General features: G+C 38.2%; 1 protein-coding gene across 4 annotated transcripts in view; it reads left to right on the top strand.

The window, feature by feature from the left end:
• The window catches only part of LOC109407762 (RNA-binding protein Musashi homolog Rbp6), a 1,431,211-nt gene that overhangs the window by 1,019,270 nt on the left and 385,467 nt on the right, over positions 1-26,474 (top strand). For all 4 annotated transcript variants that reach the window (XM_062853969.1, XM_062853971.1, XM_062853970.1 and 1 more), the window contains one exon: positions 15,191-15,239. In XM_062853969.1, coding sequence (XP_062709953.1) covers positions 15,191-15,239 — 49 coding nt within the window. The remainder of the gene's footprint in view (positions 1-15,190; positions 15,240-26,474) is intronic.

The following is a 26,474-nucleotide window of genomic DNA, read 5'->3' as shown; positions in this document are numbered from 1 at the left end:
CTCGCCCGGAATCCGTTGAAACGTTCCTCCCACGCTGCTCTTTCGGATGTTGCTGCTGGTCGTTCTTTGCTCTATGCGCTACACACGTTTCCGTTTACCGATACGCGCTGGCCCTACCCCGCCCCGGTCCACGCTTCCCTGATCCAACCCTTCTTGATAGTGAGCCACTGGGATCCACAAACTGTGCTGGAGCACAAGGACGAACTTATCAATAGGTTTTCAGGTTTTTTTTTCTTCCTGTCCCGGCTCACAGGTTCCAGCAGGTTGGACCTGACTTTACCGCACCTTTTGCCAGGAGGACCACAAGAGATCAGCCTTTTATGAACCGAACAACCTGGGAGCAGAATACGGTAGCAGCAGCTGTGAACGACGACGACGGTCCGGGTTGCGGTCCGATATTATACCTCCGGGCGGCTGACGATATTTTAATCCGTTCGCTGCGTTTTCGCCTTTCTTCCTGGAGGAGAGCTATCTCCTCTATCGACGTCGTCGTCGTCGGTCGTCCATGGACGACAACGATGCATCCAAACGAGGAGGCCGTCGAGCAAGAGAGAGAGAGAGAGAGAGAGCTTATGAGCTTTTCACTCCAGAAGGCCTGCGGGGGCGGAAAGGTTCTTCCTGCCACTGCTGCCATTACCCCCATGTGCCACCGCAGCCTCTAAGTACCAACCGGCGTAAAACTATGAACGAAATTTCCCATTTGCGGAGCAATTTTCCCTCCGTGTGTGTGGGTGAGGGTATGTGTGTGTTGAGCAGGAACTTCCGGAAGACGATCGGTTTCCGATAAGTAGAAGGCAATCTAATCTATTCAATTACTTACGCTCGACGGAAGTTGATTGGAGTTTGTGGTTGACGGTGGAGAACTGTGTTGCGCTTGCAACTTGACTGGATTTGGTTAGTTGTCTTGAAAATTCGGTGAAATTTCGACAGTATTTTTGAAAGTACCCGAAGCAGACTAAGTAACAGTGCAGTCGAGTATTGTAACAATGATTAATGAATTCCAATTCTGGCTTTGGGAAGCTGCACCTTAGGTTGTTTTCAGCGATCTTAGTCTAATTCAAATTTTGGCAGATAAGTTGACCCAACTAAGTTTGGTGTGCACTTAGATTGATAACAGTTAAGACCTACTCAAAATTAAACTGTCATATGGGTCATTTCAGCTCAAGGACAAAACGTCGAAAGGGGCAAAATTTCGAAAACGATCAATCTAATGAGCAATATGAGGGTTGGATGACAAAACGTCGAAAGAAAAAACGTTGAAGAGTGAAAGAATAAACTCTCTTTAAAATAATTAAGAACTCACATATTTTGTCCTTTAGATATATTGTCCTTTTGACGTTTTACCGTTCGATGCTTTGGCATTCGACTTTTGGCGTTTTGTGTTCGTTGTAAAATCAGGGCTGATAACTCAGGGTTTCCGAAATACAGAGCCCATATATACGCCCTATACATATGAGTTTTTCTTATCTGGACAATGTCTCTGTAGTGTAGAAACAAAAAAAAAATGCTTAGTATAACTATTTTTTCCCAAACACATGATGAATTTGTGCCTAGGGCTAAAAATCTTGGTAAAAAGATAAAAAAAAATGATGAATTTGTGTAGTAACCGTTTACCATTTTTGAAAACATCCCGGAAGAATTTCTTGAAAAGTTTTCTCGACGATTTTCTGAGAAACTCCGAGACATTTTCTAGAAGGACATCCTTCAGTAATCGCAGCAGGAAATTTTGCTAAAATCTCTGGATGATTTGCTACTGCAATCACTGATTGAAAACATGAAAGAGTCTGTAAAGTAATTCCTGTAGAAATTTAATGAAACACTGAAAATATTGGAGACGTTTGTTCGTGAAGCATTTTTTGTAAGAATTCCTGACATTTTTCGCATATTTATTTTGTGAATTTCTTAAGGCATCTTTGGAAACAAAATAAAACTTTCGAAATAATGTTTGGAAGATTTTATGAAGGAGTAATTTTAGAAAAAAGACGTGGAGGATTTTCGAAAAGAATCCTTGGAGGAATTTCAAGAGAAATTCATGGGATACTTTTGGAAGGAATCCAAGAATATTCCAGGAATTCAGGAATCTTTAGAAATTTTCTAAGTTATTTCTGAAGAAATCTCAATAGTATCATTGAGAATGAATATCATCAAAGATTTCTTGAAGAGTCCATACATTACATGGAGATATGGACAAATTTTTGAAGTAATTGAGTATTTACTTCTTTTTTCTTCCTGAAAAAAGTTAATTGAATCTTCGTGAGAATCCTCGGAGAAATTTTTGCAAGAGTGTTTTGAATTTTTTTTGGAGGAATCTAAACAAGTAAAGAACTCCTGAGAAATTTTGCAGGTTATCCATGAGAAATATTCTTAAAGAGTACTTTGATCATCGAATTTAAATACAAAAACTCAATTTTCGTAAATAATTTCTGGTGTAGCTTTTCAAGAAGCTCCTAAAGCAATTCTTGCAGGAAGCTATCAAGAAGAATTTTCCAATCATTGAAAGGATCCTGAAAGTATTTCTAAAGAAATGCCCAAAGAAAATCCATAAAAAATGTCTGAAGAAATCCCAGAAAAAAATGCTTGAGGCATTTCAGAACTCCAGGGTTCCTCCAGGGATTCCTCCTCGAATTTATTCTGGACTACCTCCTGGAATTCCTTCGGAAAGTTCTTCTGATATTCCTCAAGGAATTCCTACTCGAATTTCTTATGGAGTTCTTCCTATCACAGGAAATAATTCCCAAAGCAACTCCGATTGAATTCATGAAGGATTCCTGAATGGAACTGCTGCAAAAATTGTAGAAGGAACTTCTGGAGAAAATTTTATTAAAACTTCCTGCAAGTAATTTATCAAGGCATTACAGAATAAGCTACTCATGCGATTCTTCAAGGCATTTGTTAAGAAATTGGCAGAAGAATTTCTGAAAGAATACCCAGAAAAAAATCAGGAGCAGTTTATTCTGAATGATTTTGCAGAATCATGTCCTTGATACAAACCATGAGGGCTTACTAGGGAAATAAAAGAAAATAGTTGTGAATGTTTTTTTTTTTAATTTGCTTGAGCCTCTTAAAGCGCTTCTGGAGGAATTTTCGGTGGAACAAATTTTTTAAAACCAGTTGAAGGAACTGTTGAATGATTTTTCTAAGAAACATCTGGTAAAATTTTCGAAAAAAAACTGTTAGAGGATTTACCAAACGAATTTTCCATTTTTTTTGCTGTATTTTTAAACTCATACAGAAATGTTCATGAGAACTCCTGGAGGAATTCTCGAAGTTTTGTTAAAATTACCAACCCGTTTTCCAATCTTGACATATCATGACCACAAACATTGAGAAGTATGCAACATTTAGATAATCCCCAAGTAATAAACTCTTGAGTTAGAGCTGAAGGAAATTTAAAATAAAACTTTCTGTTCAATATTTGTGATGTGAAATTCTGTGCCATAGCCATGTTCCACCCTAAAAACACTTCGGAAGTTTTTTTAATACTTGTTTTGCTTTCCTTGTACACTAAGTGTACTAGAATGACTGTATGTTTACTCCTAAAACGACATTTTGATAGATTCTTAATGCTTAACTTTTAGAACGAGTCTGCAACGATCGACTTTCCGTCATTAACCGAGTTCGGCTGATCATATTTCTCAAATTTATTGCATTATTCACTATTTTGAAGATGCGAACCAACCTTCAACAATATTTAAGAGATTGTGTAAAAGATAAACAAAACCCAGATTAATCCACCTAGTGGTGATAGTGCCTTTCTCGTCGAATATGTACTCATGAATTTTTCGTCGACGTTAGCCGTTTCCTGAGTCCTGAAAACACTTCATGTAGAAAAGCAACAATTTTATCAAAGCCATCATCGATTTTCGAAACTTATTGATGATACATATGCCGACGTTATGTTCAACAGCAAAACAAAGCTGAAAAATATCAGACCTCTCAGTTGACTGCTTGACCACCTTAACCCTAGTCGTGTATTGGGGTCATTATGACCCCATTCCATCCACTACGGCAGCGGGGTGAGCGTCAGCTAATGCATGAAGAAGGTTAACTTTATTCACAATCACAGATCACTTTGTGATCTTCGCCAATGTTTATTTCAGCACACTTGAGGCTATATTTTATTATCATTCGTAACATGATTCTTGTAAAATTTGATCTTCATACGAGAAAAATGCATTCAAATTCTTGAATTTCATTTCCTTTCAAATTTCAATCGCAATAAGAAAAGTGAGGGCTCAACCAGCCGCACCCAAATTGTGAGGAGTAATTTTAGAAGCATAAGGAGATTGAAGATTGAAAAACTGTATAAAGTGTTGATGCGATTAAATTATATTTTTTCCATGAAACGTTGATCCATCCTACTATACATTTACACCGCAGGAATCTGAAATGGTGTGATGTGAAGAGATCGCTTTGGTCACGATTTTGTTCTCTTGCATGTATAATCTTATAATCTTACCCAACGTTTACATGCTTTCAAAAAAGCTTGTTTACCTTTATAATTCCGCTATTTGATGTGCAGCTTGCATAGGTTTTGTTAAATTTTGCGTTTGACCACTTCCAGCGGGACACCTGCAACCGATTCCGTCAAATATGGTCTGAGATTATGTTTTTGTTAACTGTTCATCGGGTTACCTGAAAAGCCGAAATTTAATGTATTCTGAGGCTATTTTCTTGCTAACCGTTCAGCAAATTTTTGAAAAAGCCGCGTTTTTATGTATCGCATGCGTGATTTTGGTTCACTTTTATTAAATCACTTCCTAAGGTCAGACACGAATGCCACATAAGTGGTAAAGTGTCTTTAATATATATTAATAATAATAACACTAGTTTACAAAATAAAACGAAAGTCGTGAACTTCTGTCAACGACCAAAATTTTTGAGACACAATTTAGTGCTGATTTCGAAACCGTGCTTTAAAAAATTTAAAGTAAAGCAGTTTTTGAGTTTTAGCTCAATATCGAGTTTTACAACTTTTAAAAATATGGAATTTACTAAAATTCAAATATCTTGCGTTTTGTTCAACCATTTTCAAATCTTTTTCCATAAATTAAAAGCTGAATGCAATACCATTTGATCATCTGAATGCAGGTTTTGCGTCAGATTGATGAAATTCAAGATATTGGCGAGTTTTAAGGACGATCTTCTTAAATTTTAGCCAAATTTCCAAAAATATATGAAGAAATGTATTTTTTTCAATAAGAAAGAAACAATCTAAAAATTCTTTCTCAATGTTTATTTGACATATCATATGTAGGCAAGTTACAGTAAAAAATTCAGCACAATCGGAGAATTGATTACGAAGAATAAGATGTGTGAAGTGAGCGACGTTGTTTAAAAATAGAACAAAAATCGATTTCAAATCATCAACCTTGTATGAAAAGTCGAAAAAAGTTCTGCTCTACTGTATTTTTTTTCCTTCGCGTTTTCGAACTCAGAGCATGATTCTACACCAAAAATGATCATCGGCTTACCGAGTTCAAAAATGCTGTAAACTAGTGTAATAACTTCCTAAGAAACACCCGTAACCGATTCCGAAATATTATTACAAGTTCTAGATGTGGTCTGAGACTATTTTCTTGTTGACCGTTCATCAGATTATCAAAAACGCCGCTATGGTTTAGTTTTCTTCTTTATTTTACCACTTCCGACGCGTTACTCGTCTTGTAACCAGTTATGGAACACTACCGGTTCTCCCAAATATGGTCTGAGATTATTTGTTGATTAACCGTTTATCTTGTTACTGAAAAAGTCATTGATATGTCGCATGTATTGGTTCTCTTTTACATTTGACCATTTCTGGTTGGACACCCGTAATCGGTTCCGTGACACACTGATATGGCTTGCGTCTATTTTCTTGCAACTGTTCATCATGTTACCTAAAAAGCCGTGATTTAAGCTATCGCATGCATGGGTTTGTTTTCACTTCCGGCCCGGAACCGGTTGCGGAACACTACCGATAGTCTCTTAAATAGTCTGAGCCTATTTGCTTGCTAAAGTTTATTAGGTTATCAAAAAAGGTTTTGATTTTGGTTCAATTTTATATTTAGCCGCTTTTGGAGGGGTCAGTTTTGGCACTACTGACAGCATGACTGACAGTCCATAATGTGGTCTTAGCCTACTTCCTCAATTACCGGTCATCAAATTGTCGAAAAAGCCGTGATTTGATGTGCCGTATGCAAAAGTTTTGTCAACTTTTATATTCGGCCATTTCCGGCGGAACATCCGGAACCGGTTCCGGAACACAACAGGTTCAGATATGGTCTGAGACTGTTTTCATGCTAACTGTTCATCAGGTTATCCAAAATGCCGCATTTTGATGTGTCGCATGTATGTATTTGTTTCATTTTTATGTATGGCCCCTTCCAAGGGTACTGGTCCGGAACACGTAAATGGCCATAACTCCGGAACGGCTGGACCGATCCGAACCATTTTCAATAGGAAACAATGGGACCAGATTCCGCGTCGAAAGAACCGTCGGTCATTAAAATCGGTTGAGGTTTACTGCCAAAAAGTGATGTGAGTTTTTTTGTACACATACACACATACACACACACAGACATCACCTCAATTTGTCGAGCTGAATCGATTGGTATATGTGACTTGACCCTCCGGGCCTTCTATCAAAAAGTCGTTTTTGGAGTGAACATATAGCCTTTCCAGTACACTTAGCGTACGAGAAAGGCAAAAAGTAGAAACAATAAACAAAAAGTAGAACAACACAAAAATATCAAATAAGAAGAACAAGAATAATTATATGTTGAAAAAGAACAACCAGAATAAAAAGACCCTAAAGGAGTAGGATAAGGAGAATGAGAAACAAATATGCCAAGTTGAATACTGAACCACTGAATTCTAGTGTCCTTTCAGCAAAAATTCAAAATTTCCATGAATTATCCATTCACGAACATAAACTCGGTCGCCCAACCAACCGTGCATCCTAAAACCATCGTCAACTTTCCAATCGATTCGATTGAGTCCTCTCAAGGCCATTGTCCGTGCCCTTCAACCCGTCTCCGCGTCCAAAAAGAAGAAAAAAAGCTTTTAATTCCATTTCCAATCGACCACCGCCACTCAATGAAAAGAAACCCCATTTGACGTCCGTCTGCTTCACCACGATCTCAATTGCTACTGCCCGGCGTTCTCTATAGAACCGGGTTGGCGAAACCAACCCCGAAAAAAAAGAAAAAAATCATAAACCCTCCGAAAGAGAAAAGAACTACAAACGCGCGCGCGACGAGCGAGCGCAAGGGGCCAAAGATTTAAGCAGATCGTAAAACTTTATTCCAGCTCATTCAGTTTAACCGCAACTGGGTAGAAACTTATTCATACACTTTCGTTCGTCGACGTCGTCCCGCGTCGAGAGAGCTCCATCCGCTGCTGGTCTGATGGGGATCCCGGGGTGGCAGCTGGCAGCCAGCAGCCAACAGCCAACGAATGAAATAACACTCATCTATCGCGGTGCATTAAGCAAGTAGAGCAGAATATAACAAGCGACGGCAGCAGTAGCGCGGCGGCGGCGGCAAGTAGACAGCAGACTACTACCACGCGCGCTGCACCAACAACGCAACGACTGGGTGGGTACGTCTAGTGGAGTTCACCGCGAGCATAGACAAGTTGTCTCAGATGTTGGGACGCTGGCTGATGAGAGACGGGGTACCAGCAGGAAGGGTTTGGCAGGAAAATATGGTTGAGATCAGCAAACTCGTAATAAAACTCAAGTGCATCGGGAGAAAGCGAAGCGCTAGGCACTTGAGAGCACTGCTGGGTGGATCGGTTTGGGAGGTGTTGCGGACGGTTTGGCGGCTCTGTAGGGTGCGGCTAGTTATGATGAATTTGTTGAAAGAGCGTATTTCAGTGGGATTCAGACTTTCTATTACGATGAGAACGTAAATATGCTAGGAGATATAAACAAGGACTTTACTGCCTCTCTTACCGTTACACTTGGAGATCACAGCAGCACATGGTAGTGGTCAAACTGCGCCCAAAACTTTCCGTCATCAACAACGTACGGTACCGGCGACTGCCACGGTATGATCAAGCTAGAGCGACTGAAGCAACCGAATCCGAGGTACCATCGGGTTACGTGGAACGGAGCCATCGGAACGATTGGTTTTACGAGAAGTGTAGAGCGTGTTTGGAGAAGAGGAACGCAGCGTGGACAATAATGCTGCAGCGTGGGACCCGGCATAATGACTGGCGCGTTGCAACCTTCCGTTGCGTAAGATTACAGCTGTTGCATGTACTCTGGATACCAGTTAGCCGTACCAGATTTGCTCCAGGCGTTTCTGAGTTAACTCCAAGTTGTTCAGATGGTTATCAGCGGTCTCCATTTATTCTTGAATGATGCGTCTAAGACTACCCTGACCTTCGAGGTCATGCTCGATTCCTTGAAGAAGGAATGGTGGGAAACGAAGTAGTGCGGAATATGACATCTTCTTCATGTGCTCAAGTTGTAGATACTCGTCAAAGGTAGATATCCTTAGAAGCAGGATTTCTTCCAATGTGTCGTTTCAAGCTCAAAAATCGTCAATCGGCGATTGACCTGGATTCGCTCAAAACCCAGGACAAAGAACCGGATCTTCGGTCATCATAAGATAAATGATGTACCGTCCTGTCCCAGAGTGGCTTCCAGTCGATCATCAGCGACAGAACTAACTTGACAGGAACCCGATGCATGTACTGTTTAGGAAGTATATGTAAACGGTTGTCGAAGTCGAACCAATGGAGCCAGCGGCGGTTTTCGCTGACATGGTTGACAGGTTGGCTCGACTGAACTTGTTTGGATGGCTGGAGTAGCGGATAGTTGCATTGGAGCGGAATCGTGGACACATACGACAGAGGTGATCTTGGAATCAGATAAGATCAAAACAATAACAATCCAGCATTGACGGATCGAAGACATACAATGTTGAACGTTAAACCCTACAAATGTTCAGGCGACATATAAGTTACTCCTATTTGAATTCAGTGTTGCGAGTTTTTCTATTAGATTAGCATATCAATCAAATCGAGCTGCAAAACTGAATTAGACATATCGATATACAACATTGACCACTTTTATCGACCTGGCAAATGAAGTACGGAACTACTATGTACAAACAGAATGAAAATTGTATTTAAGTTCAACATTTCAGAATCAAAAAATGCTACAACTTTGCCAAATATGTGAACCCTCGACAAATTAGAAAAACGAATTTGTCTCTCACTTTAACGGGAGTTGATCCCGGGGTTTTAGCTCTAACTGTCGAAAGATAGCGCAGGTCATGCCTATCAACTTTGGCGAAGCCATCACTGCTCTATCTCCTCTATCTTGCAATATATTAATTTAGAGCGAGAAAATGTGCAAATGAACCTTTGTGCTGTGCAATGATTTCAAGAACAAAAAGTAAGTGAAGAATTCATAAGGAATTCCTGAAGAACTTTTGGAGAAAACACAGGAATCTTCGAGCGAACTTCTGGTAAAATTTCGTAATGGAATTCGAGGGTTATTTATATAGGAATTTCTGAACAAAATTCTGAGAGAAATTTCCTAAAAAAAAACCCTAGAGAAATTTCTTGAGGAATCTTTAAAACACTTTCTGAAGGAATTTCTCAAGGAATTTCTGGAAAAAATCCTGAAAAATTCTCTACAAGATTTCTTACAGGATTTTTCAACGAATCAATTGAAGGTTTTGTGATGGAATATTTGGAGAAACATCCAGTATACCCTATAGACTGAATGGTTTCTAATGGAATTTAGGAATCTGGTTAAGTCTCAAAACGAAATTCTAGAGATATTCTCAAAGGATTTTCTAAAGAAAATTCTTAGAGTAAATGCTGAATGAATTCGTATAAAAATATCTGCAGCAGCCCATGGAAGATTTCGTAGAAAAAAAAAGGGATGAAATTTTTGAAGGAATCTCTTGTTAAATTTCTAAAAGAATTCCTTGAAACAGGAGAAATTTGGAGAAATTTTTAAACGAATCCATGGAAGATATTCTAATGAAATACTTGGATAAATTTTGCATAGAAGCATTGCCGAAAAAACCATGGAAGGGCTTTAAAAGGAATGTTTTAAGAACTTTCTTGAAGAACAGACTTCTCCAAAGGAATCCTTTAGAAAATTTCTGAAGAAATTCGTGGAGGAATTGCTGAAAAAATCTAAGCAAGATTTTTTTAAGAACCCTTTGAGACATTGTTGGAGGAACCACTGGAAAAATTTCTAAGAACATTTCTAAACAAGATTCTATAATTCCATCCCTGAAGGGATATTTTTTTGAGGAATCCTTGGAGGAATTTTCAAAAGAAACTCCTGAAGTAATTTCCAAAGAGGCTCTTGAGGGAATTCCAGACGGATTTTTTAAAAGATTTCCTGAAAACCACTAGAAGAATTTCCTCTGAAATCTGTAAAGAAATTTCTTAATAAATATATAAACGCACTTTCCTGCAGAATTTCAAAAACAGTTTCTGGAGAAGTTTATGATAAAAATCTTGGAAGAATTTTTGGTACACACTTCACAAAATTTTGCAAAAAAAAACCTTTTTGACTCTTGAAGCAGCCCCTAGAGGAATTACAAAGGCGGCTGCTTCAGAAAAAGTCCGTATGAATTCTTGGAAGAACTTTTTTTCAGTCGTGATGAGTTTCTTGAGGAATTTCTAAAGCAATCCTAGATATATTTTTTCTGAAATAAGTCTTAAAAAAATATGAATTTTTGGAGTTCTAACAGAATTTGATGAGCAATTTGGAAGGAGTTCATTGAATGTTTTCTTTAAGATATCTTGGAGAAATTCCAGAGTTATATCTGGAGCGAACTTTGGGAATAATCCAAAGGAATACCCCAGATAATTTCTAATTTTCTTAGAGAAATCACAAGAGAAATTTCTGGAGGAATCCGAAAGATTGATGGAAGAGTCCATATAGAAATTTAAAATTAATTCCACAGAGGAATTTCAGAAAGAAACTCTGGGAAATTTCTGCAAAAAAATATTCAAGAAATTAACTAGAGATTTATTATTACAAGAGGTATATTTATAACTAGAGGTTATTCTTGAGGAATCTCTAGAGGATTTTTAAAGATAAATTCTTAGAGCTTTTTTTTAACTCTATTTGAATTCCTAGAAGATGCTATGTATTTTTTTGGAAAACTTGTGGAGGAATTTCTGAATAAATTCAGGTAAATTGCTAAAGCAACCAATGGAAATATCTTAAAACAATCATCAGAGAAATTTCTGAAGAAAATCCTCAAAAGAAGGAATTCTTGAAAATTTTCTATAGGATTTCTTGGAGGGTTTTTTAACGAATCCATGAAAGAGTTTCTGTTGGAATATTTAGAGAAAAATCCAGAAATTTTCTTGACTAATTGATATGATTAAGGTCAATATGAAGAATTTCCTGTTCAGTTTTTTTTAAGAATTGCCGGAAAACCCCACGAATGATTTTTAAAAAGAATTCTAGAAGAACTTTCTGGATGTTTTTTGAAGAAATCCTTGGAGAATTTTTTGAAGAAATCCATGCAAGATTTTCTAATTAAATTGACACATTTCTGAAGGAATCCCTGGAAGAATTTCCAAGAAAATTTCTTGAGAATGTTTCCCACTCCTAGAAATGGTTTTCGAAAGTATCTTTTGAAAAGATTCCTATGGGAATTTCTTGAGGAATCCTTGGAGGAACATACGGAAAAAATTCTAAAGGATCGTTTAAAAGATTTTTCGAAAACACTGGAAGATTTTCTTCAGGAATCTGTGTAGAAATTTCGTCACAAACATCAAAAAAACTTTCCTGCAAAATTTCTTAAAAACACCCTGGAGGAATTTTAGGAACACATTTTGGAAGATTTCCTAGAGCAATCTACGCCAGATTTTTTAACAGATTTCTTTTTGAAATTTCTAGAGAAATTCCTTGAGGGCTTTCTGAAACAATTATTTTAGAAAATTTTCGGATGAATTCTTGGATAGATATTCTTAAAAAAAACTTTAATTTAAATTTCATTTTATAAAGATTTTATGTATATTTTTTTTTTAATGTTATCTACAGAATTTTTTAGAATAATTTGTGAAAAAATCTCTGGAGGAATTTCTAAAATTTTTAACAAACTCATGGATAAATCTCTAGTACAATATATACCATATTTTACTACGGAATATCTGAATGGATCCCTGAAGAAATTTGAAGAATATAAAAAGCGATAGAGAAGTCTTTGAAAAATCCTGTCATCGTTTCCGAAGGAATACCTGGAGGAATCTTTGGAATATTTTCTTAAAACCCAATCGGAAGAATTTCTTACGCAATCTTTGAAGAATTCTCTGCAAAAAGTTCTGAATAAATGTTAAGAGGTTTTTAGGTTATCCCAGGTTAAAATTTTGAAGGAATCACTGGATAAATTTATAAAAGCGGTCCCTGGCTAAAATTTAAAAATGAGTTAAATGGACTCATTGAAGTTGAAGAATTTGTGAAGAAAAACCTGGAGAATATAGCGGATTTTCTGGAGAAATTTTCGGGAGAATCCTGATCGAATTTCTTAGAATATTTTTGGGAGATTTTCTGGAAAAATGCTGCAGAAATTTTTGAAAAAAAAATCATGGATAAATTTCCTAAGAAATTCACGGAGAAATTTCTGAAGAAGTCCCTGCATAATTTTTTTGTAGTATAGTTTGAGATATTTGTAAATTTTCTGGAGTAATCCCTGGAAGAATTTCAAAGTAAATTTTTAATAAACATTCCCCAATGAATCATGGGAGGGCTTTTTAGGAAATATCCTAGAAACAATTGCTGTAGAAATTTCTTGAGGAATCCTTGGAGGAATTTCTGAAGGACTTTTCAAAAAAATTTCTGAAATCTACTGGTCACTTTTCAACTGGAATCTTAGGATAAATTTCTTAAGCAATATCTAGAGAAACTTTCTTGTTAAATTTCTAAAAGAGTCCCTGGAGGAACTTCTGAAGATAATCCTGGAAGAGTTTGTTGAAGAATTATTTTTAAATCACTGAACTAATCGCTAAAGGAATTTCTAAAAAAGTTCCTTTAGAAGATTTCCGTATGAATCCTTGGGAGACTTTCTTTCATCCGTGATGAATTTCTTAGTAGATTTCTGGAGGAATCTTTCTGTAAATTTCCGAAAGTAGTTCTGGATAGATTTTATGAAAAACCCCAGGAATAATTCCTGAAGAATTCTAAAAAGATTTTTTTCAAGAATTCCTGAAGAGTCCCTGTTAAATTTCTGGAAGAATCCCTGTGGAAATTTCCGAGAAACTCGTGGATATTTTTTTTATACAATCCCTGCAAGCTTTTTTCGGGATTTCTGTATCGATTCTTGAAGAAGTTTTATGAATGCATCCTTTGAAGATTAAAAAAAAAATACTCGAGAAAGAAGTCCTCAATAAATCTTGTCGACACTTCGGAAGAAAAAAAATAAAGGAAGCAATCTTTGAAGAATTCCCTGCTGAACATTCTGAATGAAAATGTTGATTTTTTTCCAGGTTCGCTAACTTATTTTTTTTAAGAATTGCTGAATACATTTCAAAAGCAATCTCTGAAGAAAATTTCGAAATTAATCCATTTATTTTAACTTTATGAATGACACCGTGAAAAATACCTGAAGAGATTGCTTGGGGATTCTTTGGAGAAATTTTCGAAATATATCTGAAAGAATTTCTATAAAAAAATGGAAAATTTCTGAAAAACGCCGTAGTGAATTCTGAAGGAAATTTCGAATAATTTTCTAAAAGAAATCCTGGAGAAAATTCTGAAAAGCATCTAGATGAATTTCAACCGTGGAGATCTGACTCAATAAATAGGTAGAGCACGCCAGGCCCGTGCACAGAAAAGGTGACAAGAGAGGGGTTTTTCCTCATTTTGGCGAAGGGCGCTGGGGCAAACATCGAAAATGGGGGGATTCACCCCCCAAAACCCCTCTTTTGTGCAAGGGCTTGGAGCACACTTGGTTCAATGACGTGTTGCTCTCTGAAGCATTCCACACGCTTGCGTATAGTATCATGAATTTTCCTTAAATTCATAGTTACTTGACTTCAAATAGTCATATTGAATAAGTAGTCATTCTGTCTATTAAACACATTTTTTATTAAATCAGACACGGATGCCACATAAGTGGTAAAGTGTCTTTAATAAATATTAATAATAATAATATTTTTTTTTTATTAAATTCTTGTTAGATTCATAGACCCTATTGCAGGGGAAGAAACCAATGATTTCTTATGCTGCTACACCCTAAGCTTGAGCCAGCGAGTTGTTCGAATAGAACCGACAGCTGCCACTACTTCCAAAAAGTGTGTGTGAGAGAAAGAGAAAGAGCGAGTGAAATGTGCTGAAGTTGCTGGTTGCGTTTCATCTCCAGCTTTTTTATGAGACGGCGAACAGTTTGTCGGGCATCCCTTTGAATTCATCATAGAAAATCGAGAATTTTGTCAGTATTTCTTCGCTGGTCGTCTCCTTGCTCAGATTTAAATTTATGCACGGTTTACACATTGCCCACAACCCTTTGGGTCCACTGTAGTTGCAAAACAGCGCGCACGCGGGGGTGCAAGTCTTAAAGTTCATAATCCCGAACTTGGCAATAAAGAAGCTGAGAATATGTCAGAACTATTGCACTACTTCTGCTGGTTTGGTCTGGTCGGGCGCTCAGGCAAGCTTACCAAAGAAAGCTGACTCCGTCCGGTCACTTGCTCCGCTTCCACTGACTGCCTTTGCTCTTGGTGCGGGCGGGGTGTAAAATGTAGAAAAGTTTCCCATTCTTTCCCTAGCTCCCCCGCCTCCGGTACCAGATCTAGAGTAAGTAGTTGCGCGTCTTAAAAATGTTACACGATGACCAGCACCCGGGGAAAATCTCGGCTCAAGCGTTTTGTTTCGCCCGCCCGTAGCCAAGCAAAAAGTTCAAGTTCCGGAAAATTTATGGAATCCTTACCTGCATCGGACATCTTCCGTCCGTGTTGGTTGGCGCTCGTTCCGAAGAAGCTGACAGACAGGACAGGCGGAGTTTGCAGAGGTGTGTGTGCTGCTCTTAAGCTCCCTTGTCCCCGTCGTTGTCCGACACGAAAAGTAACAACACAAACATCTCGCCGCACAACTCAACTCTTCACAACTCTGACCGTTGACCCTCATGTTTTAGCTTAGTTCTTAGCAGCGGATAACTTGCGGTTCTTCCCGTTTGTTTAACTGAGTTCTTACGTTTCCCTCGCTTTTCTTTCTTTACAGATTGAGGACGCTATGCTGATGTTCGACAAACAAACCAACCGACACAGAGGTGAGTACGACAGGCTATCCTGAAGGGCTATGTGTACTTTTTTATTGGAAGGAAAGAGGAAGCACTTTTTCTCCCCTGGGGGAAGGTTCGGTGTCAACTTGGAGAAGTCTTAATTCTTAAAACCAAAGTACGGTTATCCCGTTCGTTGGTCTAGGGGCTTACCGGGTTTTAGTTTTTTGCTCTACGTAGATGGTGTTGCTCTGGAACGTTACAGTATTGACGGGACGATGCAATTTCATAAAATGCCCAAGTAACACACATGTTATATAAAAGTTACGACAGCGCAAGTTTTGGTTGTATAGAAGTTTATTTTACGTTATTTCAACACAATGTTAGAATTACGTAAAATAAACTTTTATACAACCAAAACTTGCGCTGTCGTAACTCTATTATAACATGTGTGTTGCTTGGGTGGTGTTGGACAATTTCCTATCGTATGATAGAAGACGGTTTATTTTATTACTACTCTAACACTGATTGATAAACTAGTTATCAATAATTGGCACACACATTCGGGCAAGATATGAGAAATTTAAAGTATTAAGTTAAATCTTTAAATGAGGGAAATACTTAAGTTTGTGAGAACATGTTTTTCTACTGGGAATTAGAGATGGGAACAAGAGAAGCTGCACCCGAGCTTAGGTACATTTCAGAAGCACTCTAGGGGGCTGAGGGGATTTCATCAGATGAGTTTAAGATTTATTCAAAGGGTTTAAGTCTCATAATAAGTATTCCAAAGGGATTCAGGGGGCTCAAGGATCACACCTAAAACGCCTCTAAACCCCCCTGAGAAGAGAACTTCTGGAAATTTCTGAATTACACTGAAATCTGATGAGACTCCCCTGAAAACATCTTGAATTCTACTAAGACTTTCTGAAGTATCACTAAAACCCCCTTATACACCCCTGAAACACCTAAAACTCTGGCACCCTGGAATGCCTAAGAGCCTAAGGGTCTAAGAGTGTTTTTAAGGGCTTCAGAGGCATTCCAGGGTGCCTCCCTTGTAAAACCCCTAAAATGCTCCAAAAATCCTCGGAAATGCACTAAAACGCAACTGAAAACTCCATTGCTTTTAAAGGTTCTTCACCCTCGTGTAATTCCTTGAATTAATTTTAAAAACCCCCCAGAAACCCTTCTGAAGTCCCCTATAAGTTCCTTTAACCCCTAGAAGTCTCCTTTACACCTTCAGAGTAGTGAACTTCTGGAATAACCCTGACACCCGTTGAGATCTCCCTGAAGACGCTTCCCTGAATTCCCCGAAACGTTTTGAAACCCTGAATCCTCATGACACACCCAGGATTGCCTCTGAAACCCCTTGAGACACTAATAATAAATTTCAGGCGGTTATTCCAACACACATCGACATGGATACTTTTGAGACTGATGGACTTATTCCAGCAGGCTGCAACTGGTTCCGGTAGGGACCCCCAGGTGACACTATCAGAATTCTTATCCTCAGGGACCCTCAGGAAACTCCATGCCTCAGCACGCTCCATGATTTTTTTTTCGTTCAGGCATTCCTTCAGAATTTTTTTCTGAGTTCTTCCATGACTGTCTTCAGAGATTGATCGTAGAGTTTCTCCAGAGGTTCCTTCGAAGGACCCCAAGGAGTTCCTACTGAAATTCCCCTTGCAGTTTCGTCTGGTGCTCCTCCAGGAATTATTTTTGGGAATCTTCAAGAGGTTCATCTTGGATTCGTCAAGTAGTTCCTTTTAGGATTTTCTTTTTTTGAGAATTGATTCAGCAGTTTCTTCTGGAAATTCTTCAAAAGTTTCTTCTGTGATATTTTAAAAAGTCTTAGATCAATCAATGAATTTATTGGTATTTTGCTTAGGTTCTTCCAGAAGCTCCTTCGAGGATTTTTCCAAGATTTTCTTTCTGGAAATATTTTTTCAGAATTTTCTTCCATAATTCACTTTGGGGCTGTCCATAAATCACGTGGTTATTTTTTTGGGACTTTTCAACAGGCCCCCCCCCCCCGTGGTCATTAGTCCATACAAAAATTTTTATTTATCCATACAAAATGGTCATTGGCCGAAACCCCCCCCCCCCCCCTTATGACCACGTGGTTTATGGACAGCCCCTTTTTCTCTTAAGAACTTCTTCAAGAATCTCCTGGGATTTCTCAAGAGGTTTCTTCTGAAATGTTATCAAGAATTCTTTCTGCGATTGAACCAGGAGATATTTAATGAAACTCTATTTAGAATTTATTCAATTCATGACAATCACCCATAGTTTTTTTAGCGATTCCTTCATGGTTTTCTCCAGAGTTTGCACCGGAAGTTAGGATCCTTTCAAAAATTTCCTCAAGAAACAATGAATGTTGAACAGTGAGAGTATTAGCTGAATATTGTTTGATTAATGGTGCTTGCAGCTGAACAAAATGACAGCTGAATATTGGTCTGAAGAATAACTTGTTCAACCACTTTAATCAGCAAACTCTGGATGGCTGAATATCAAGCTGAATAGGGTATTCTTCATCTCTACAAACAGCTTTAAAGGATTCACAAAAAATGTGGTATGAAACAGCTGTTGTTCAGCTTCAAATCAAAAAAATGTTTGATAGCTAACCTACGCAAGTTTTCACATTTCAATCATAGCTTGTTAAGCTTCAATGCAGACTTTGTTCAACTTAAGTTTTGGTTTTATAAACTTATCAATATATGATTTCTTTTTCGAGAATGTGTATACAATTATGTAGTATAGATGCTAAGGTGCGTGACTACGATTCAGGAGATCCAAGTTCGATACCCAGCTTTCAACATAAAATTTTTTATACGTTCTTATACGTCGCTGGTGAAAATTGAAGGTAATAAATGGAGGAGAGAGCGTTTGTTGGTGTTAAGTTTTATTTTTTAACACAATAAATAATTTTGGATAAATACTGATTAAGTGCATATAAATCCTTGCTGCAGCTTTCCAAAGAGCCTCCAACAATCTAAACAACAAGCAGCTAACAATCACCAAAATTAGATGTTTAGGAGCTGAATAAAGGCTTACACCCGAAATGCTCAGCCTTTGTTCGAATTAAGCTGCTTTGCAATAGTTGGAAAAACGATTGTACAGCATCAAATTGTTACCTGAGTCACCCCGGATTTTTTCCAGATTTCCTCCAGAAGTTCCTTCCAGAATTGCTTATGATATTCCTTCCAGGCATTCCTTAAGAAATTCCAGGAGTTCTTTCTTGGTTTCATACAGGAAAAACTTTTTGGGGGATTCTTCCTAGAATTTAAGGCGGAATTCGTTGAGGACACTTTCCATCATTACTTAGGGATCACTTACAACATTCCTCCTCCATTTCCCCACATTTTTTCATGGAATTTCTCTAGCAGGTTTGTGTAAATTCCTCCGGATGTTTGCTTTGGGTTTCCTTCAGCTACAGCTCCCTCTGTAATTTCATTACTCTAGAAATTCTTTCTGGAAGACACTACAAAATAAACACCATTCCCTTAAGGAATAACTTTATATAACTATCAGAAGAAACTCCACAATCACAAACATAATTCTTGGAAGATCCCTGGTACTCCTGAATGCATTTCAGATGGAACCTCTCAAAGAATGGCTGAAAAAAAAACTCCGGACCCCAGTACAATCCCGAATATCTCTGGAATGGTTCCGGACATTACATATTCACTTGAGTGTAATAAACTTGCACCAATTTATGATCAATTGAGGGCGACTTAAAAAAATCGGCTGAAAATTGATGAAATTCAAGCATTTTGAAAATGAGTTGCTGGGAGTCGGGTACGTGAAGGTTAATCAGAACATTTTCAAGGGATTCCAACACAAATTTCTCTACAGATTTGCCAAGGAGTCCCTCCAGACACTTCTCAAGCATTTTTGCCTTTCTCGTAAACTAAGTGTACTGGAAAGGCTATATGTTCACTCCAAAAATGACTTTTTGATAGAAGGCCCGGAGGGTCGAGTCACATATACCAATCGACTCAGCTCGACGAATTGAGGTGATGTCTGTGTGTGTGTGTATGTGTGTGTGTGTGTGTGTGTGTGTGTGTGTACGTGTGTGTGTATGTGTGTATGTGTGTGTACAAAAAACTCACATCACTTTTTGGCAGTAAACCTCAACCGATTTTAATGACCGACGGTTCATTCGACGCGGCATACAGTCCTATTGTTTCCTATTGAAAATGGTTCTGATCGGTCCAGCCGTTCTGGAGTTATGTCCATTTAGGTGTTCCGGACCAGTACCCCTGGAAGGGGCCAGACATGAAAATGCAACAAACCCAAGCATGCGACATATCAAACCACGGCATTTTCGTTCATCTGATGAACGACAAGCAGGAAAACAGTCTCAGATCATATCAGAACCGGTTCCGAATGTCCCGCCGGAAGTGGCCATAAATAAAAGAGAACCAAACCCATGCATGCGACACATCAAACAGCGGCATTTTCAATAACCTGATGAACGGTTAGCAGGATAACAGCATAACAGAATAAGATCATATCCGAACCGGTAGTGTTCCGGAACCGGTTCTGGGTGCTCCACCTGAAGTGGCCAAATATAAAATTGAACATAACTCATTCATGCGACACATCAAACAGCGGCGTTTTCAATAACCTGATTAACGGTAAGCAGGAAAATAGTTTTAGACCATATCAGTAGTGGTCCAGAACCGGTTCCGGATGTCCCGCAGGTAGTGGCCAAATATAAGGGACTAGCAAACCCATGCATGCGACACATAAAACCACGGCGTTTTCGATAATCTGATGAACGGTAAGCAGGAAAATAGTCTCAGACCATATCAGAACCGGGAGTGTCCCGGAACCGGTCCCGGATGTCCCGCCGGAAGTTGCCAAATAAAACAGAGAACCAAACCCATGCATGCGACACACCAAACAGCGGCATTTTCGGTAACCTGATGAACGGTTAGCAGGAAAACAGTATCAAACCATATCTGAACCGGTAGTGTTCCGGAACCGGTTCCGGGGGGTCCCAATGGGTGGATGCAAACTTTTTAAGGAGTGATAGAGGGGTCTCCAGTTAGGCTAATGGATAAGGCTATGGATCGGCAACCCGGGTTCAGCGGGGTCGATTCCCGTTCCGGTCGGGAAAATTTTCTGGACTCCTTGGGCGTAATGTATCATTGTACTTGCCACACAATGTACAAATTCATGCAATGGCGGGCAAAGAAAGCCCTTCAATTAATAACTGTGGAAGTGCTCTAAGAACACTAAGTTGAAGAGAGGCAGGCCAAGTTCCAATGCGAACGTCGAGCCGAAAAGAAGAAGAAGATGATGTTTTTGACTTTGCTTGCCTCAAACTGGTTATTACTTGAAAATGGTCAAACTTATCGCAGCTTTTTAACCCTCATTCGAAGGTTTAATAAATTTTTTTCAAAAAAGAACTTTTAATCTATTGGGTTTAGTCAAATAACTTAGTTTTCTAAAGTAAATAAGCTCGAAAGTATAATTTTGCCTTTCTCCTACACTGAAGTGTAGGCCGATAGAAGGCTCGGAGGGTCAAGTCACATATACCAATCAACTCAGTTCGACGAATTTAGATGATGTCTGTATGTGTGTATTAGAGTGGGTCAACATTGTATGGAGCTGAAAAAGCGTTGCTTTTTCAATCTGTATTAGCGTCCAAAAATTTGGAAGCAAAATTTGCAAAATTTGGAAGCGATTGGTTGCGTCCCTGTATTCCGCATTACGATTGAAATTTGTATGGAATTTAGTATGGGAAAACGTACTTTTTTGCATTTCATTCACATTTGAATTCTTTTATCTAACACCATGTAAGTAATGACGTTAAAGTATGACCTAGAATATGCCGAAAAACTTATTTTTTTCGGTAACTTAGGCCAAAAGTTGAGATTTTATTGATGCCATTCCTTTACATGTTAAATGTTAAGCACCACTGGGCAATCTGCACGTTATAACTTTTTTCACAAGTGTCGGATTACTTTGCGGTTTTCGGCAAAGTTTTTCAGCATGTCCTAGGCTATACTTCAATGTCATTAGTTGGATCGTTTTAGACAAAAAAAAATCAATTTAGAAGAAAAACGCAAAAAAAAACACGTTTTTCCATATTAAATTCCATACAAATTTTAATCGCAATGCGGAATACGGGAACGCAACCAATCGCTCCCAAATTTTACACTGATGTTTTGGACGCTAAAAGGAATCGAAAAAGCTGTGTTCCAAAAAATCGACATTGTTGATCCAGTTTATTGTGTATTGCTATTAAAATCGAACGGATAGGTCGAGGCGTTCCGGAGTTATGGCCATTTCATTGATTGATTTGTCTTTATTAAAAAGACTTTCAGCCCTTGGATGGCCATTTCAGTGATTTATACCAGCACCGGTGGAACTGGTCGTATATAAAACTGAACCAAGCCCCATTATGCGACTTATCAAACTGCGGCGATTTTTGTAACCTTCAGCATGGTTTACGAATTTTATGCGAAAATGAAAGCTGGAGACCAGATATTCCACGATATTGGTCCAAAATTTAAGATCCCGACTGTTTAAAGGAGTTTCAGGCTCTAATGCAACATTTGGTATTGGAAAGATGTCTTCTTCTTCTTCTTCTATATGGCTCTACGTCCGCACTGGGACTTGGCCTGCCTCGCTTCAACTTAGTGTTCTTTGTCATCTCTTCCACAGTTATTAATTGAAGGGCTTTCTTTGCCTGCCATTGCATGAATTTGTATATTGTGAGGCAAGTACAATGATACTCTATGCCCAGGGAGTCGAGAAAATTTTCCGACCGGAACGGGAATCAAACCCGCCGTCTCCGGATTGGCGATCCATAGCCTTAACCACTAGGCTAATTGGAGACCCCAAAAGATGTGTGGAAAGATGTGTGAAGTCCAAAAATGACGATTAAAATATGCAAGATGGCTACCAAAATATCCGAGATTGCGTCTCAAAATTCAAGATGGCGACTGTTTAATGGAGTTTTAGGACTTGAAGCCATGCAATGGAGGGAAAGAAATCTGGACTCCAAAAATGATAAACAGAGTATCCAAGATGGTGGTCTACAATACAAGATGGCAGCTCAAAACTTAAAATGACTGTTTAATTCAGTTTTAGGCTCTAAAACCATTCAATATGGACATATTTGGTATGGGAAAGACAACCGGAATTCAAAAATACTACCAGAATATCCAAAAAGCCGTTTCAACATTCAAAATGGCAGCTGTTTAATGGAGTTTTGGGCTCTAAAACCGTACAATATGGATGTATCTTGTATGGGGAAAAAGTCTGGAGCCCAAAAATAACGACCAGAATATCCTTGTAGAAGTTTCTGCAGGAATTACTGAAGGCGATTCCAGAGGAATTCTTGGGAAAAAGCCCTTGGTGAGTTTTACGAAAGAATTTCTGTACGATTTCTAAAGAAGTTTTGAGCGGAATTTCTGAAAAAAAAAATCCATAGGTGGAATTCCTGAAGAAAACCCTCTAAATTATTTCTACAGAAACTTCTGGAAAATTTTCAGTAGATTCCCATAGAAATCTCAGGGAGTACTCCTGAATGAATCTCTACAGGAATATCTGAAGAAATTCAAGTGAAATTCTTGAAGGAATCTGAGGAGGAATTTCTGAAGAACTTCCTGGTGAAATATCTGGAGAAACCCCACGGGCAATGCTTGGTGGAATTCTTAGAGTTATTGGGGTTATTTTCCAAAAATGTCTGAAGAAATCCTTTAATAAAATTTTTGGAGGATTTTTTTTTCCATTCCTGGAGTAATGTGTGGATGTAATTCTAAATGAGTTCCTTTAGAAATTCTTAGTGTTATCATTAAAGGAATATCTGCAGGAAACACAGAAGCAGTCCTACTAACTCCTGCAGGAATTTTTGAAGGATTTGTTGCCTGAATACTCAATGAAATATAGCAATAATCTCTGGAGCAATTTCGGCAGTATTATCTTGATGAATCCCTGACGAAATTGCTGGACAAATTCGTGCGAATTTTTCCCATGCAACCACTATAGCAATTATGAATCAACTCTTCAGTGGACTTCTGCACGAATTACTGAAGCAATCTCTAGAAGATATTCTGAAGTATCTAGTGAAAGAACTTTTGAAAATATTTCTTAAAAAACTGCTACATAAATTTCTGAAAGAATTTACAAAATTTACAAGCGATTTCCTGAACGAAACCTTGGGAAAATTTCTTAGGTAATTCCTGGCAGAGTTTCAGAAGGAACTCTTGGAAATGTACCCAAAAATCCATAGAAGAATTCTTCAAAAAATTCCTTGAGCAAATTTATGGAGAAATGCCTTTAAAAGTTTCTTCAGGAATCTCTTTATAAATTTCTAAAGAAATCCCTGGAAGAAGTTTCAAAAGAATTTTGTGGAAGATTTTCTAAATTAATCCTCATATTAATTTCTGGATTAATTCAAAACTTTGGAATTTCCGATGGAGTCACTAAAAGTATTACCAAAGAAATTTGTGGATAATTTGAAAAAAAAATAAGAATCTATGGAAAGAAACCCATGGAAAGTTTTCTGGAAAGATTCTTGGATGAACTTTCTGGAGAATCATGTAGAGGAAATTCTGAAAGATTTTTTTCAGGAATTTCTGAAGCAATTCCAGAAGAAATTTTAAAATCAATCCGTGGAAGACTTTATGAAAGGAATTCCATGGAGCAGTTTTGGAAGAAATACAAGGACGGGTTTAAACTAATTTCTGGGTTATAAAACTACTAGACTAAAGATTTTTTTAAAGGCATCTCTGGAAGAAATCCTGAAAGAGTTCTCACAGAAATCACGGAAAGAAAGCATTTCTGACTAAATTTCTTTAAAATTCTCTGGAAGATTTTCTTAAAGAATCGCCGGAGGAATATCTTTTGAGAAATTTATGGAGGAATCTCTCAAAGAACTCCTGAAGTAATCATTGAAGGAGATTTGAAATAAAAAATTCAAAAGCAATCCACGCAAGATCTTCTAAAACAATAAGTGATATATCCTAATTGATCTTTTTCAATGAGTATTCAACATTTTTTCCCTGGTATCTGTTTCTCAGTTTTCCAAGAACTTTTTTTTGTTGGGAACCGATTTAAAAAAATTCTTCATTATCAAAAAAAATCAAAATAAAAAAATGTGGAAATGTATTCAGTGTCGCTTACAGCAGTAGGTAAAATTCAACATTTAAAAATGACCGTGATATCATGTCAACTTATAGTAATGTATTCCTTGGAAGTTTCTATGTACAGAACGAAATTGTTTCAATTTATACCTATACTATTCGGGTAGTGGTTACATTCTACCAAACTTCATAAACATTGCCTTCTGTCTCTGATAGCACATCCCCGAATATACATCCGAACATCCGAAAACAGTTAAGCCCATGTACCCACTTTACTGGAACAAACCTATTATTTGGAAGGACAGGAAGCTCAGCCTACCGAAATTCTACACCATGACCATCGCTTTGCTTAGTTTCTACACCCAATGTACACTTGCATGTGGTTAGAAACTTCCTAGACCGCGCCGCCGCCCCGGCAACACAATAGGAATAATATATTAATTCCTAAATTGGAGATTTTATTTAGATTAGACTATCATTACTACATTAAACGATGCCCTGGCCAGACGCACCACCAACCCTGATACTCACATATCCTCGACGGCGGTATCCTAGCCGGGAGCCAAAACCCAGGAAAAGGGAGCAAACTATTTGTGTGTCGGTCGGTCGGTCGGTAACCCCATTACAGCAGACCTCTCCGCCAGCCAGCCAGCCAGTCCTGTACCAGTGCGGGGACTAACTTTTCGGACAAACAACACAAACGCACGGGATGGATTCGGTGAGTTGGAAAGCAAGTGGTTTACCACCGGGCTTACCGAGCAGCCGACCCCAAAAGTAGGAACACACTATATGTACGAACTGGAGTTTCGTTCTCTTGGTTTTGCGACCAACGACGACAACGACGATGCCGACGACGGGTTGGATGATGATGGACGGGGGTGTAGATTATTTACATTTACATGAATAAACACACGACGCAATTGATGATGGTGCATTAAGATAGGAACTTTCCTGGTGGCTAAATGCGACCACTTAATTCGATTTCGGTTCGATTGGTTCGAATGGGTCACACATTTGGCGTCTGACTACGGAGACGGTTCCGATTGTTATCGCAGAATCTCCGAGCGGCATCGTCGAATTTGCATGTTCAAGCGCACGGTGACAGACAGTGCAATTGCGTTCGATCAATCATCATCAGACGGATTTCATGCTTTTATGCCGTTTCGCAAATAACGATGGTGATGACAGTCACGACGTCAGGATGAGTTCAAGTGTCGTAAAGTATACTCACAGAAAGAGCAACGACCATCAAAGTGCAAACGAACGGACATAGCTGGTCTTAAAATACGGTGGTTTAAGTTTTGTCCATTTCTAGCTAGGATTCGATGAGTACCCGTCGTCTTCAGGTCCTAGACACCAGTCAGTGTCACTCTTCTAATCATATCTTCAGCATCATAGGCGTAGCTAGGAGGTGACAGAGGTGGGTTTTGAATGTCATCATTCTGGACTTGTTCGATAGTTCAACTTAAATTTTCCACATTCTTTTTACACGAATATTCGTAAGACATTTCCAGTCAGGTACTCGAAATGAGTTCAAATGCAACAGTTGAAAAGTTATAAAAACCGAGCGGAATTCTTTTAAACGTCTTATTTACCCTCCGCAGTATCATTACCTGTTCCCAGTTAATCAGTGATTGTATACGATGTTGCATAAGATCAGAAGTCCTCAGGCTTACTGTCTTTGCGGGCCACAGTTGAATTTTACGAAAAGGTCGTGGGCCACAAGCCATATAAGAATTAATTTGATCACATTTTAATAGAGTTTCAAGACTAAACTCTGACACAAAAGTAATTCTTTATATTCTACATTATTCTTCTAGAGTCAACATAAAAAACTCATAACTTTTAAGCATAGTTATTTCGTAGAAACTTATTCATCTTAGCGAAACTAAGTTATAATAGTAATTTTATCCCATTTTTCAGAATTCAGAACTCATTACAATTTCACTCATATCCTGGACATTTGAAGTCGTGCTGAATAACTTTTCAATTTTATCGAAATTTTCGGGATAAATAACTCAGAGGAAACTAAGACTAAACTCAGTATTGAGAGAAAACTCACAACAAATTTGTCAGAGCTAATAAATTCTATTGAATGTGAAAATGATTTCCAGAGTTAACTACACTAATATAAAATAGTTTTTGTTTATTTATTTCTTTTCTTTAGGAATTGACTTTTTACTCA

This window comes from Aedes albopictus, chromosome 2 (genome assembly GCF_035046485.1).
Source record: "Aedes albopictus strain Foshan chromosome 2, AalbF5, whole genome shotgun sequence".
Taxonomy (NCBI): domain Eukaryota; kingdom Metazoa; phylum Arthropoda; class Insecta; order Diptera; family Culicidae; genus Aedes; species Aedes albopictus.
This window is presented reverse-complemented; position numbering and strand designations above follow the sequence as displayed.